This window comes from Anneissia japonica, unplaced genomic scaffold (genome assembly GCF_011630105.1).
Source record: "Anneissia japonica isolate Jap-2015-1 unplaced genomic scaffold, ASM1163010v1 scaffold352_len1594369_cov220, whole genome shotgun sequence".
Lineage (NCBI taxonomy): Eukaryota > Metazoa > Echinodermata > Crinoidea > Comatulida > Comatulidae > Anneissia > Anneissia japonica.
In genome coordinates, this window is record NW_022751928.1 from 1,225,925 (window position 1) to 1,242,231 (window position 16,307).

General features: G+C 36.4%; 1 protein-coding gene across 1 annotated transcript; it reads left to right on the forward strand.

Annotated features, from left to right (window-relative positions):
- Positions 1-6,209: 6,209 nt before the first annotated feature.
- On the forward strand, positions 6,210-8,651 carry LOC117121982 (ras-like protein family member 10B). The gene has a single exon (XM_033267436.1). It carries the CDS (start codon positions 6,634-6,636, stop codon positions 7,375-7,377), a length of 744 nt encoding a protein of 247 aa, XP_033123327.1. The 5' UTR covers positions 6,210-6,633; the 3' UTR covers positions 7,378-8,651.
- Positions 8,652-16,307: the final 7,656 nt, after the last annotated feature.

Consider the following 16,307-nt stretch of genomic DNA (forward strand, 5'->3'; position numbering starts at 1 on the left):
CAACACCAAAATTGTCATCTTCATCTTAAAGATATCAACCGTCATCCTCCTCGTCCCACTCATCATCATCGTCATCACCAATATCATACCATTAACATTGTCACCAATTTCATCATCGGTATCAGAATTTTAGTAATCATTATTACTATAAAAAAAACCTATGTGCAATCATTATTTATAAATATCCATAACTCATCCTCATTTACAACACAACTACACATCACGTGATTCACTGTCAACCAACCCCTCAAAATTACATTAAAAACACATCATTTACATCATGGCCAAATCAATGAATTAGATTTTCACGATCTTATATGCCAACACGTAATTAAGTTAATGACGTGTACGCTATATCACAGTGTTTACCCATCTTCCAACACTTCACGTGTTTGTTTGCTCTTGCTTTTACCGATGATTCAACAGTATTATGGGAAAAGAATAAAGGATGATGGTAGGAGAATAAAATAGAGGGGATAGGACAGGATTTAAAATGGCTCTCATGTGAATGACGTCATAATTACGTTTCGGCCTGTATCGTGGACGGAATATCTGTGGTCTCTCCTTTCTTTGGTATAATTATGAGAAATTGCGCAACCATTATGTTACATAAGTGTACTCACTGCCTGTCGCGTATACGTGCCTACGTCGGCTCATAATAAAGAGAAATCTGATTCCACATTAATGTGCCAAACACATAGGCCTATCATTTGATTTGTCATTACAAACGTTTAAACGTTATGTCTACAAATTCATATAATACATTGGCAATGGACAGCATCTTATGTTTGACTTCACGTGACTGTTGATAACAGATTGTCACGTAGTTAATCGATAGTACGTAATTAGTTGATCACGGTATCAATATTGTTGTATTGGATTTCATTTGAAAATTTGAATTAGAAAATATATTTTCCTCACCAATCAATAATAATAGGCCTAGTGCTCTGATATTCTTAGGGTTGTTCACAATTTTCATCATTTTCGCAAGTGTACAAACAGTAGGCCTACTCTTTTTCAGTACCCCTTCCCTCCCCTCTGAAAGTGTATAAAAATTGTTTCGTAAAACCATTCTAATTTTTTTGGGTAATGTCAATTAATGTACTGTACTTGGTTGCATAAAATGCGTATTATAATTATAATTGATCGTAAAACTATTAGGCCTATATTAAACAATGTATGTTGTTTTAAATCAATATTTTCATGCACATGTATAAGTGTACAAATGTGCCTAACTCTCCCCTTTAGCATGCTACATGTGAACAACCCCTTACGCTAAATTGAAATGACGGTCAAAATCAATTAATGGTTTTCCGTAATAAAAAGTCGGTAAATCTTCAATAACTTACTGATGTTTTGATTGTTTTCCAGCTGGATATATTACGGTAGTTAGCCAATGCACCGACCGATGCCAAATACTGAATAGGCCTAATTGTAAAAATCATCAGCTCTTTTTTATAGTATGATTGGATGAAGTAGCGCGTACCCTCACAGGCGCGGCTAATAAGCCTCCTTTCTGCTATTTTAATTTTCATTGCAAATCTCATCATTATTTCAGTCAAGTTCTTTTACTCTCTCTCAAAGTTCCATTTTTATTTTGGCTAAAAATATACATTGCTGAGCCATTTGGCTAGAAGGTAATGTTCCTGCTTCTTGTGCTGACCACCGTCGCGGGGTTTTATTGGAGCCTGATCGCTCGGCTCCCCGAACAGCCCACGCTTGGCGGAGGTGGAATAACGGACAATTATTTAAATCCGTTACCAAAAAGTATAAAAAAAAGAAGAAAACTAGTTTATTTATTAGCTCAACACACTGTATTAGAACTCATTTGAAACAGTATTTGTCACAACCCACTTCTACCGCAAGCAATAACACCCACAACATTCTTCATGAACTATTTTCCCATTCATTAAGGCATGTCTGGGTGACTTGTAATGGAACATCCATCAAATTAATAGGCCTACATTTCGTCTCATGTAAACGTCAATATTTTATTCTTTTTTGATAACTGGATGCAAATAACCGAAACGATAAGAACATTTTAAATTAAATTATATTTTAAAATTGAAACGTTTAGACCATATTTGGCACAACCTTGCAGAACAGTGATGAATTATCTTCGAATCTGAATAATGTTGGCATCTCTGAACGAATTGACGTTATATGCAGCATCTATCGAATCAATAACATGTAAACTAGATTTAATAAGTTATAAAATAAGCTTTTGAGATATCCTGGGCCGGTGTCTCATGAATTTCTTTCTCAGTGAATTCGAGCCAAATACATAACGTCCACATTCTCTCAGCCGACGCTCTCCAGGGCAAAGACAGTCTAAATGGTTAAAATATCTTACAAAACACAATCAATAAATCATATACATTATAACTAAGTAAAATGCAATAGAAAAGGAACCCCTTTACCATTTCATTTATAGAGAGCACAGAAAAGAGACCGAAGTAGCTAATATATTGCAATCGTGATTGGTCAATCTCTTGAAATGAGGTCAAATCATTCAAGCATCACTGGCGTTAGCTCAGTGGCGTTAGCTAATCTGGGGTCTGCAGGTAGCGTTAATAACGCCAAGGACGTGGCGTAGTGAGTGGCTTTAACAACGCCACTGCCTAGTTCACACACAAAGGCGTACGCTACGCCAGGCTTAAGCCAGCCTTACGCCGTGAGTGTGAACATAGCCTTAGTTCCTCGCGAAACGCAAAGCCATCACATCCACATTGTAGGTGTCATCGTACTGCACACGAACCAATTCGTAAAAAATATCCAATATACGCGCGCAACGGATGAATGCATTCACTTCTGAATTATAAGCACTCAATACTAGGCCTATTATGACGTCATCTAAAGACAAAATGAAGCAATGAAGTAAGCAAATGGAATAGTAGAGGTCTATCGCTAATGGCGATTATGCATTCAATATAATGAAATAAATTGATGTCGACATTGACCAATGGGTAAAAATAAATCAATAATATTTAGATTCAAGAATACATAACGGTAAAAGCAATAGCTACTTAGATTGCTCATTCGCTATCAAGTCATTACCGCTATTTAGAGATGTTAAGCCAGCAATACAGTTTGCTGAAGGGTCAAACATTGCTAACGACATCACATTAGATACAGCAACCACAACAACAACAATCTCCATCTGAAAATAGATTCACAATCACGGCTAAAATACACGCAAAGGGTTTATTTTTGTATTTTGGATTAATAAGCACATATGTTATACAAACATTGCATGGATTAGTAATAGTTAATTATTCGTAAAATAATAACGCGCATTATCTTCAGATGGGCGGGTTAACTCTAATCATGAATAATTTCCATTTCTTGATGATTATGAGATTCTAAATAATATAGACAGTTAATATGATCATATAGGCCAAATTGTCTTATTATACAACATACGTTTTTCGGGCAGTGGCCCTTGAATATATTGGATTTAGAAAGGTAATGGCATTCAACAGAAAGTCTGCTAAAATTTAAATTGAAATTAACTTGATTCGCTTCAAAATGACATAAATTGAAGATATGTGGTTGTCTCACGCATTATATACAAGATAAATTATGTAGAAAGCTCATAACCGGAAATGTGAATATAATTTCATAGTATATGCAAATGTGTGTGAAAACTAATACAGGAACATAGCAAAATAATTTAAAAAAAAACAATAAAATATTATAATAAATATAGTAAAACCAGTGCAGAATAATGCCAAACTGTCCATTACAATGTACTGTATCGTACTGTCTTGTAAGTATTAGTAATACCGTACATGATGACTTTATGCCACGGTGAGTAAGATTCTTTCCTAAGTGTATAACGGATTTATTCCACATTGGAGTGATAGACTTAATAGACTGATAGACTTATATCACAGTGTGAGAGATATATGTTGCAGTGTGTGTTATGCTACAGTGTGTGGCAATTTCTACGACACAGCTGTGATGGAGTATAGCAAAGTATGTGACGGACATAATGCAACGTGTGTGATGGACTTACGCCACAGTTTATTACGCATTTATGCCACAGTATGACGGATTATGTCACGGTATGATGGATTCATGTCATAGTGTGTGAAGGAATCATGCCACAACTAGGCCTATATCCATGCCAAACTATGCAACAGATTTAAAGCAATTATGTGCCACAGTGTATGGTAATAATATAATAATAATAATATAGAAATTTATATAGCGCCTTTTGCCAAAGGATACAAGGCGCTTAGAAAAGGTTTATTGTAGGAAGAGGATTATTTAGGAAATAAATGAGCTTTTAAGAGTTTTTTGAAGACTTCAGTACTACAAGCATTTCGGATGGAAATAGGAAGATTATTTCACAGTTTTGGAGCAGAGGAAGAGAAAGATTTATCACCAGCAATTTTGTTGGATTTGGGAACAGATAGACAGGAACCGGAAACAGAACGGAGAGAATAGGTAGAGGTTAAGAAAATCAACAGGCAGGAGATATAACTAGGATTGGAGGACTGCAGTGTATTAAATGTCAGAAATACACATCTAGATGTGTATAAGAGACAGTCATCGTGGTAAATGATTAAGAAGAGGAGTGATGTGACAATATTTGGGTCTGCAACATACAAGGCGAGCACACTTATTTTGAAGTTTCTGAATACGACTTAAATTATATTTACTGATACCATAGAGTAGTGAATTACAGTTGTCAAGCCTGGAGAGTAATAGGGCACGAACAACATTATGACAGGTTTCAAAATCAAGAAATTTGCGGATGCGGGACAAACAACGAATCTGCCAATTTATGGACCGAGAAAGGTGTGTTATATGAGCAGTCAACAAAATTGAATGCCGACGGATAATGTCACCAACGCAATGAATGTACAAAGAGAAAAGCTGAGGACCAATAACAGAGCCCTGAGGGACTCCGAAATTAACACGAACTTCATCAGACAAGGCATCCCTAACACGAACCCTGCAAGATCTATCATTAATATAAGAATGGAACCAATTCTTTACAGTGCCATTATGGTGAATGTTTGCCACAGTTCGTAACGAATATATATATCACTGTGTGTGAATTTATACTACAATGTGTGACAAATACATGCCAGAGTGGTAGCATACAGATTTATGCTACACAATGTGCGACAAATTAATGCTGCAGTGTACCACGGGTTTGTGCTACAGTGAGTGCCGGATGATACCCATGGCGGACGTGCCACAGTGTGCACTGTGAAGGATTTATGCCACAGGAATGCTGGATTTATGTCACACTAAGTGCTGGATTTATTCATGAAACAATTGTTGAAGTTTTATAATAGTTTGGTGTTTCTACGCTACAATTTATACGCGTACTTTCAAACACGTCAGGCTTATGTGACAGCAAAGTTATGTATCGACATTATGATCATTACTACATTTATGGTTAATTGCAATAGTCTGTAAGAATCTGTCGATAGATCACTGTCATTGCAATGTTTGCTATGCTGGGTGTTTTAATTAAGGACACATGCATAGTGTTCATCACACTCATGTCAATGTTTGCAAATACTCATGAGGTCTATGTATTATAGTGTAGCACACACACACCACGTGTGTATCAGCAAGGTAGGTTTCAGAGTTACTTTCTGAATACTGAATGTAAGTGAGATGAACGCTGTCAAGACAGTTTGGCAACGAATTGCAGTTCTCACTGCATTTTTTTTATAAGCCTAAATCATGTTTATATCATCTTCTTACTAGGCCTCTAGTGTAATTAATTGTGTGTTTATTGTATGTATAGCTTTGGTCTCTTGTAGGACTATCATCACTCTTTTGACATATTCGGCGGTTATAATAGGTTTGCTATAGTAGTTTGATACATGTTTGTGCTGTAACGAATTAGTTTATCATTTAATGAGTACGGGCCTAGATTATGTGCCTAATAGTCTGAAATAGTGCTTTATAAATGTTATACATATTTTTTTTATTATTATTTTATTATTATTTGCTCATAATATTGAGTAGTTTGATAGCAAGTTATTTACTTTTGAGATTGGGATGTATCGACCACATTATATTTCTAATGGTAGATATATTTTTAATGAAAGTTCATAAAATGTTATTAATGATATGAAATTTAATGTTGTAGCCCCCCCCCCCCGCCACTGGTTCTAACACAATTCCATAAATGGAATACAATGTACAAGGTGTTTACTTCGACAACTGGATGTGTCCATCACTAATTCTATAAACTACTGTTGACATTGAAAGGCTTCTCATCTTTGCGGACATCCGGCCACATCGCTCTGTGTATATCACGTGCCATTTTTCTCAATTAAGTCGTGTATTTGGTTGATGATTGAGAAAACCATTTCACAATACCGAGATTACTGAAGCTCATTAAATACAGCGCCACCATACAGTCAGCACATAGATTTTGGAATCAGGTAACTTTAAGAAATCGTAAGTGTGAAGCGCATTTGCGTCTTCCAGTTCAAACGACGAGTATGGGCTGCTTTACCTAACGGCAAATAAGACATCTTACTCGGTCGATGATAGGCTACGAACTGCTAATCCATCAGAAGCAGTACTGTACGTGATAATAACAGTTATGATCGTTTGCTGAAGATAAGATTACAGGGTAGTGATGAAATCATAAGGATGTTACACGTATCCAGTTTGTTGATCGATACTGCAATGCCAGCTAAATCGGCCAGCAGTGCTACACACAAGCACAGAACACAGAGAATGTCTGGCAATTCTGTAGGATCGGAGATAGTTGCAGCTCCAATGGAGTCTGTTCATATAGTGGTGTTGGGAGCACCTGGTGTCGGCAAGACCTCGTTGATTGAGCAACATGTAACTTGCCGCTTTCCCGAAATCCCAAAACCGACGACTGTTGCGTCAGTTTATACCACAGCTGCAGTATTAGATTCACAACTTTTTGAAATCAATATCGTGGATATGCCGACGATACCCTTTTATCCTCTTGAAGATTCAATCCGAAGGCCGTCGGAGGATGAGATGAACGGTTATGCGTCAGCAATCTCCGCCGCTGAAGCGTTGATTTTTGTATATGATATAAACTCCCCAGATACCTTTGAATATATAAGAGAACTAAGAGAACATATTCTAGATTGTTACGAAGATGATGCAGAAGTGCCGTTTATGGTAGTCGGTAATAAGCAGGATCTAGATTCGAAGCGTCATCCTCGAAGACATTACTCTCAAGTTGTTAGAAAATCCTGGAAATGTGGATATCTAGAATGCTCAGCCAAATTCAATTGGCGCGTTGTCACGCTATTTAGTGAGGTTATGCGCATGATAACAGGTACGAACAGCAAAGACAGCCATTCCAGTGGTAAAATCAGACTTCTTAAGAACAAGAAATGCTCAATAATGTGACCGCAATCCAGGTAATTGGGGTCTAAAAACTCAATTATTTAGATTCTGCCTAATGATCATGGAATGAAACTAGATTTCCAACCGGATGGACTTTCGTTTAGGCCTAATAATTTGAACGGAGCATATTATATTTTGCTTGTACAGTATATCAGCAACATCGAAGTATCGTGTATTATTGGACACCGTATGCAAGTCTAACACGTTTGTTTGCTTCCGCTCATATCTCTTAAGTGCTTTGCAAATATTTTATCAGAATAAAGAGACGCACTCGTCTGTTGTGTTTCAAAATATAAGTTATTGTATAGGCCTATTATTCAGGATATAATTGAGTTTTATCAGAACAACTTGATCTCACTGAAGTGTGATTGTTTTGAACTCGTCGGAAAAAATAACTAGGACTATGCCCGGCATCTACATTGACTGACGTATTTCCGCAGTGCCTAATGCCTGATTTTCGGTAATGTATTTAAATCGATGTGTGATTTAACATTTTAATGACTGCTACATTTCAACGTATGCAATGTCGTGAGGAAGACAAAATGTAAATACAAAACTATTTGAAGGGCATTCCAATCAAATACTGTACTCAAAGCTTTATTGTAGAAAACATGACCCGCTTAAGACTATACCAACTTGATTGTGATTCACATATGAGTGAGGTAGTTGTCATAGTTCTATTGCTCTTTGTACACAACATTATCCTCTTTACATAAGCCGTACCGGTACCATATTTTGTAGGTATTGTTACGTCGTGTTTTGACAATAAAGCTTGGAATACTATTATTGGTTTTCCCGATGCGAGCCGCTACAACAGCATCTGCAGTTTGAGGATTTTCTACACTGTTCCAAATGCACAGTGTTATAACACTTTTGTAACAGAATTATATTAATGTCCAACATCTGTTATCAATAGATCACAAATCATTGGTATCAATAATAGATAATAATAATAATAATAATAATTATAATTATAATTATAATAATTATTATTATTACTCTTATTATTATTATTATTATTTTATTGTTATTTCCCAAACCTAACATGTTATGCCTCAGAATCTGTTAGAATCATTGTCAAATTCCTGTTTTTTTTAAAATCATGAATTCTCAATTAGGAAATCTAGTCTACAGGTAGATTTTATTGTTGAATTCCGTCTAAAAAACAACACTCAAATCAACGATTCAAGAACCATTGCTCTTTAAACAGATGTACGGATGGAGTCTTAGTGTCGAGTAATATTTCACGAATGTCGCAGTAAAAACGACTCTCTTGATAATATTGTGAGAGTGTTCCTTAAAGGTGCAGTATTCTCTATAATCTAAACAGTTGAGTCGATATTAAATCAACATCGTAGATCATCTGAGTGAGTTTCATCGGAATAATGTTATTAGGAGACTTAAACAGATTATTAATGTTCTTTTCATTAATCACACCCCAACGAATATTGCAGTCAAGAACAATTTGTCAAGGACGCTTTGGATAGGTTTGGTAAAATTATTTGTATGAAATTTAGTAGCGTCAAAACAAATTTAATAATTAAAAAAAAAGAAATATGCCAAGAGATTAACGAGAGGAGAGCTTGTACAGTTGTGCTCTAATAATTCCCAAAATATTTACTCGCTGTCCAAAATCGAACAGATAGTTAAATCTTAAGCCGGCCGGGCACGCACTGCGCCCGACAATGTCGGCGGCGGAATTCCATGGAGAACGCAACGCCATGATGACGAGCGCGCAACGGATCGTTTTTTTAATGCCGATCCATTCAGATTGCCACTGACATTCAGCAGTCTAGCGCTTACACGGAGCGGAGTTAGATTCGTGCCCAGCTTAATATTAAAATGGATGATGGGGTTTTTTTTTAAGTTTAAATATTGCTGATCGAATTCATGATGCACTGAGGTAGATGCCTATCCACTTTGGTGAAAAGAATAAAAAAGCCGGTATTAACTTTACGCCCAATTGAACTTTAGCAATTGACAATTTGAAAATTGGCAATATTTGACCGAAGTCACTCACTAATGAGGCCTGTGTGAGTGTTGTAATTGGTAATTGGTGTTGTAATTGGTAATTTTAATTGTTTATGTGGCTCTAGAAATTATCAGATATGAGGTCCAACCGTGGGTCCAATCAAAACATGAGAATCATGAGTCTTTTTTCGTATGTCCGTGGTCTGTATAATTGCTTATGATAGTTAAAGTATTTTGCTTTTAGACCATAATAGTATTTGAAACCTCAATCGCAATTACTTTTTTTGTACTTAAACCGTCTACCGCCACAGTAGTTACACATCCGTTATGGTTAGCAGGATCCAGATTTTTTCATAAGTGAGGGGGAGGGGGGAGGGGAGCACACAACATTTTCAGAATAGATAAGTGAATAGCGCTTGTTTCAATTCATTGATATGCATTGAAATTTTATAATTTAGTTGCAAAACGGGGAAACGTGCTCTCCCCTACTGGATTCGCGCCTGTAAGTTGTGGAAGTCAAATTTCTGGAGAATCTATCGTAGAGGTTAGACGAGGTTTGCGACGCGTGTACTAACTAATGTTATTGACATTGTTTACCGTATTATGGAAACAAAGAGGCTTGTCCAGGTTTGTGTAACGTTAATATGTTATAGTCGTCTGCCCAAAAGTTCGTTAATATTGAACGTTCTCGATGTGATGGTTGTAAGCACATACAAATTAAACAGGCTGTAAAGCATGAAACTAATATCCATGTAGAGACCAGCTTATTGGTTGACATAGTTATAGTTGGTAAATTTGTAAGATGCAGACCCTTTCAAAAGGAACAGGGTTTGTCTTCCTGTTTACTGCCCAATCCACCACAAGGGTGGTGCTGTACTTCGGTTGTTTTAGGCTCCAAAGTACCTATAGGACCATTCCGTTACTCTGGTTTTCAGTCCAGCCACACACCCGATTGTCCATCTTATTGAAGGTTCACAGTTCCACGTAGTTATGCGTTCCGCCACACATCGATAGATTCATTTTCTGGGAATGTTCATGAGCTATAGTTCCAAGTAAATATTATTCTAATGGCCAATGAAATGTCATAATATTAAGGAGGATATACATTACGGTTATTTAGAAGAGCAAAGGATGTTTACAGTTGAAAGCAGAAATAAATAAATTGGGCTCATAAAAATGTATATATGCGGTGTATGACATTAATTAAAAAACACCGATGCTGTAGTCTCTTGTTTTGTAAAAAAAAAACAAAAAAAAAAACAAAAAAAACAAAAAAAAAACGTACATCTTTGATTAAGCTAATAAACGGAAGTTGACCGCATAATCGCATTAAATGCTTTTCCAACAATCAATAATATCCTTATAAACTTTGTTCCTGGAGCAAAATCATTGAGAAATCAGAAAACCTAATTCATTTATTTACAATATTCGTGCTGGCGAAGGCGAATGTTTACACATTATACATGACCAAGAATATTTCGATCGCCTTAGAGACAACATTAGGCATGTACTCAAGAAGCGACTCGTTTAAATGTCATCTACTGGAATTCAGATGAAGAGGAGATAGTGATTTAGGCTCTTTTTTAAGCCGACGTTATAAACAAACAAGCTAACTGAGGGTGCCGTACGTAACATAGACAAATGAGATGCTATCATCGGGAAAGAAATCGCTATAAACAAAACACACCTGTGACAATAGTCCATTTTACATTTCATACGTTTTCAGTCAAAAAATATCCATAACGTACTTTAAAACTTGTTTCATATTAAACGAATCTGATAATCATACAGACACGCCAATATACAATAATGTACCACATCAACTAATGCAGAATTTGGTCTTTTTTGTTCTTGTGGATTTTTTGTGACTTAATTTTCTTTACATAGATTACTGTATTGTTTAGATTTAAGATTCACAGCCTTAGGCCTACAGTACATAAAATGTTATATCCGCATAACAAAAATAACTTTACAATATTTTGATAATTGCAGTTACCTGTAATTCATTCTATTATTAATCAACTTTCGAGATAAAATTTCAAGAATATTTAAAATATTAGCAAATCAGTGTTATTTTGCTGTGTCTCTTTTAATTGATTTTGTTGTTGGCCTATTGTGTTTGTGTTGTATTTATATATTTTTATACCTTTTCTGACTGGTACTGGAATACGATCATTTATATTGCGCCTTTTCCTTTCGGTTACTAGCTCACGCCAAATCTCCAAGCTCAGGGAAAAACTCTAGGCAGAATGTAATACAGGTCCATTGAACAGAAATCACAGACTTTTTACAATTTAAAAATATTAGCAATTTTACCTTTTTAATTCACTTTTCTGATTTTAATGGTCTGGACCCCAATGGAAATAAGTCGGCTTGTTGTAATGCCGACTTAATGCGTTCTTGATATTCATGCTGTTTTTCATTGTTCTTATGTGAAATATCGAATAAAGTCAATCAATCAATCAAATAAATTAACTTTCGAAATAATAGCATAGACATTTTTTAAACACCATTTCAATCAAGTTAACATTTAAAAAAAATTAAGAGCTGCTTTAATATCAGGTGATCTTGTGGGATCAATATTGATTTTGAGGTCTGAGAAACTTATCGTCCATAAAAGCATTGCCTCAACCATTGTGGAGTTTAACCTCATTTGATGGTCCTACAGGATTATTCACTGCCAAGACAAATGACACTCTCCGCTGTTTGATTAACGATTTGTCATCTTGTCTAGTTTGGCTGACATTAACTTTTACTCATGATGAAACGATATGAAACAATTAGTCATGAATTTTTCAATCAAGTGTCCCATGTACATACTTTGGTATGGATTGTATATTTATCACGTTAATGTTAATGATTTCTAATACGGTTGATTACTTTTATAAAGTATTACATTGTTTACCGATGGAGATGGGACTCGAACATGCTTCAATCGATAGGGGCTGCTGAAAATCTTAATGGAAAGCTTCTTGATATTAACTCCAGAAGATTTGTAATATTGATTCTGCTCAGACGTTTGTTGATAGCTCGTACCAGAATGACTGTAAACCTTCATCAGGCTTGCAGAAGCGTAAACAACCTTAAAGGAGAGTTTCAGAGTTAACATTCATATGTAAAATATAAGAAAGGACATATCTCAACACTTTAAAGACTAACTAAACATTTATTAGCTTTGGATTTCGTTTAGAGCTGGAGACTTCCAAATAAATTCATCACAGTCCCCCGATGAAGTCCGCTGTTTGGACGAAAGCTAGAGCTAAAAATGTTATGGTAGTCTTTAAAGTGCTGAGATTTGTCATTTCTTATATTTTTCTGTAGCAGACTAACGTGGCTACACCCATTTTATTCATAATTTTAAAAGTGTGCAGTTCCAGATGGTCAGAACTCCGAGATCGGTAGTGAAGAATACGGTAGGCGTTGTAAAGTGGAGCCACAATAAACAGTAGGCCTACCGTCTAATATTCAAATTACAAGGTATAAGCATTACTAACTTGGAAGGCTCGCATTTGACAAATTTATTAGTAATAAAATAAGGCCTATAGCTATTCTTCATGAATTTATGCATCTTTTCTCGTCTATAGGTTTTTCATTTCACTAAAATGTTCACCATAGGCCCAGCCATAGGCTTTTAAAGGACATCTGATAAATGCTTATCTATACTTAGAGAAACTAAATCGCGGAATTACGATATCTTTTGATTAGTAAAGTCTGGTTTCCTTAAAATGGCTCCAGTTACTGTCGCTGGAGTGTTTTCAGCGCCATCGTTGTACTGCGTAGTTCCCGACGACGGGAAGGCTTCCCGATTCGACCGACCAATCAGCATTAAGCTCGGTTTCCATAGAATCACTCACCCTATCGGCGACAGTCGCCGACTAAGGTGTCGGGAACGTTGAACCTGGTTCAACTTTGCCGATTACATTGCAGACAAATCGGGGTGCCTTCCCGATTGCGACAGGGCAACTAGCAATGCACCCTGATTCGTCTGCAACGCAATCGGCAAAGTTGAACCAGGTTCAGCCTTCACGACAGCTGTCGGCGACTGTCGTCGATAAGGTGAGCGATTCTATGGAAACCGAGGTTCATGCAATTGATCAATCAGCGTCGCCAAAAGAGTCGGCAATAGCGTGTAGCGATGGAAGCCAGGCTATCACCAAGCTTAACTCAGCCTCGGGCTTCAAATGCTTATTAGTACGTAAACAGTACATTTCAAACATGGTTTACGTTTGAATAATGTTTAACTAAAACAGAGTGTGGTGATTTCTGGTAAGCAGTTCTTGTGTCATGAGCTTAGATGGAACATTCAATACTCTGCATTCAATTTTTTTTGGATGACGCAACCAGTGTTCTAGCAAATATCTTGAAAGGTGATTTCGATGTCGATAATAGAATCCGTAAATGCTTCTATTGTCTTCAGTAGCCCATAAACTTTTAACGCATAAAGAAGAATTTTCTTTAGGGAACAGGCATGTGTAAGAACCCTATCTTGGTTAATATTAGCCTAAGTCTCGTATGGAATATTAACTTAACCCGGTAATCAGCTTTGATTGTTTTTACACCAGCCTTACAAAAAGTCACGATGAAACGATACGATTCAGAGCGTCTGTTCACAATACGCTCGTCAAACTTATTAATGCTCTATGAATTTCCCAAATCTAATACTATTATATAAGCTATGGAGTTGGATCTAATGTTTAACAACTCATCCAAGTATTCTTAACATTTATTGTAAAGGTAGCTTGACATATATTAAACACAAGCTTATTAAAAGAATTCCGGAATCCCGGAGGAAACGGAAGGGTGAGGTGGTGTGTCAGTAAATGGAACATGTAGGCCTAGTGTTTAGGTGTGGGGAAAATATGACAGAAAACGTTGGGCAGTCAGTAAGCTGCGTAAATATGGTAAAACTTCAGTGTCGAACCACCACCCAACCCACGCGTTCATGACACCGTCATGATAGCGCTCCATCAACCTGGACGTGCTTCGCACATTTGCCAATTGCGTGTAATGAAAATTACTTGTCCCTGTGAAGTGTTGTGTGACAAAAGTTACTTAATATCAACACAATGACATCATTAGCTGTATCAAATGGTTTATGTATTAGATCCGTTTCTGTTGAAAGAAACAAAAAGTTACTAACCTGTCGATGTAGGATTTGCTGAACAATTTGGTTGTAAAGCTCCTGTGGCGGATGCAGGTGGTGGGGGTGCAGACGGTGCGATCGCACCCCCTTAAAAGTATTAAGAAAAATAATTGTTGATATTGTATTGTTGATATATTATTTTTATCATTATGAACATAGTACCGGTAAGATTTTTAATGTATTAGAGTGCAATTTCCGGGCATATTCTCCAAATTCTCTCACTATTTATCCCAACTATGATGGGGGTTAGGTCATGTGGGCTCACGCAACCCCCTACCGCCAAATCCTGCATCCGCCCCAGAACTCAGTCCACTCTATAAAATTTTATGTGAAAAATTTGCGTGATGTGCCCATATATGGGTATGACGCATGCATTGCATTTAAAACCCTGTTTCTAAAAGTGTAAATTCGTTAAGAGTTTGTTATAACAACGCTTTAAAGTTATTGCTTGTTATGCCCAGGGCAAGCAATGCAAGTGCAATGTTTGTTAGGTGCGGGCTACTTTCATTTTACGATTTTTAAAGAAAATCAGATTATTCTTTTATGAAAAGGATATATGCTTCTGAAAACAGTCTGGTTAAAAGTGTTGTTAATTCAGTATTAAATTACTTGACTATGTTTTCAAAGTGGAATACACTTTTGTATTGAGCAGGTTGTATTGCTGTAGGCCCTATACAGTTTGTTTATATTTTTTATGCTTCCTTTTTGTATTTGTTATGAAGGAATTTCCGAAATAAAAGTTGATTGATTGATTGATTGATTGATTGATTCGAGAGCGGTACTTAGCTAAAAAAAATCAGGCTTGGTGCGGCGCTAATTTGAGAACGGCGCTTATTCGAGAACGGCGCTTATTCGAGCATTTACGGTAGGCCTATATTTATAAAATAGATGATGTGTTGATGCATAAAAATTCATTATGTCCTATGCAGCTACAGCTTTACCTACAAAAACATCAATATCAAAAGATATTCTTTTCAACAGCACCAAATATTTAATACCTACGGTACTTTTTACTCGTGCCAGATGATACTAAGCACTGGCCAGTGGCGTAATGCCTTGGCATGGAGGAAAACCCTGAAAGTGGAATAATGCAATGAATAATATAAATTGGAACGTAACAGAAGAGGAATCTGACAAAGAAAGAAAAAAAACTCAGCCATTACAAGGACTCAAACCCGAGACCCCTACCTGGCGAACGCCTTGACCACTGTGGTGATTCAATTGTCCTGTAATCGGATTTCCTTTCATTCTTTTATAGGTGTCTGACGTCTCGATTTTGATATAACACTATAGGCCTATGCAAAAGGTCCCGGTGAAGGCTCAGTTTTTTTGTTCTTTCTTTGTCAGATTCCTCTTCTGTTACGTTTAAGTCATAAAAAAAATACTTGACTTAACCAAGACCCAAGCACCTCGACCACCATCCTTAACCTTTAACCCGATTCTTGTCATTTTTCACATAGGAGTCGTTTTTTCAAAAGTTTAGAAAGGACTGTTTACAGTTAAAAAGCCCTTCGTCATGGCCCCATATCAACTCAACAATAATGCTAATAATTAGACGTATAGATGTGTAATTAAAACGTCAATCTATCTGATACTGTAGTAGATCAATCTTCCCGAAATTAGATGTTAACCGTTAAGAAAGAAAACAGCTATCCATCTTTAAATCCATACTCTAGTTACACAAGTCCTTAGGCTAACACAAACAATGATAGATCAGCTGATTATGAGATGATACATGCTCGATTAATATATTCATAAACTATATGACATTCAATCATTTTCTCCTATTTAATAACGGTAATGTAATTGGCCCATTAAA

Bases quoted from the DNA above. Each gene is read 5' to 3' on its own strand.
- LOC117121982 (XM_033267436.1), top strand. From the start codon at position 6,634: ATGTTACACGTATCCAGTTTGTTGATCGATACTGCAATGCCAGCTAAA.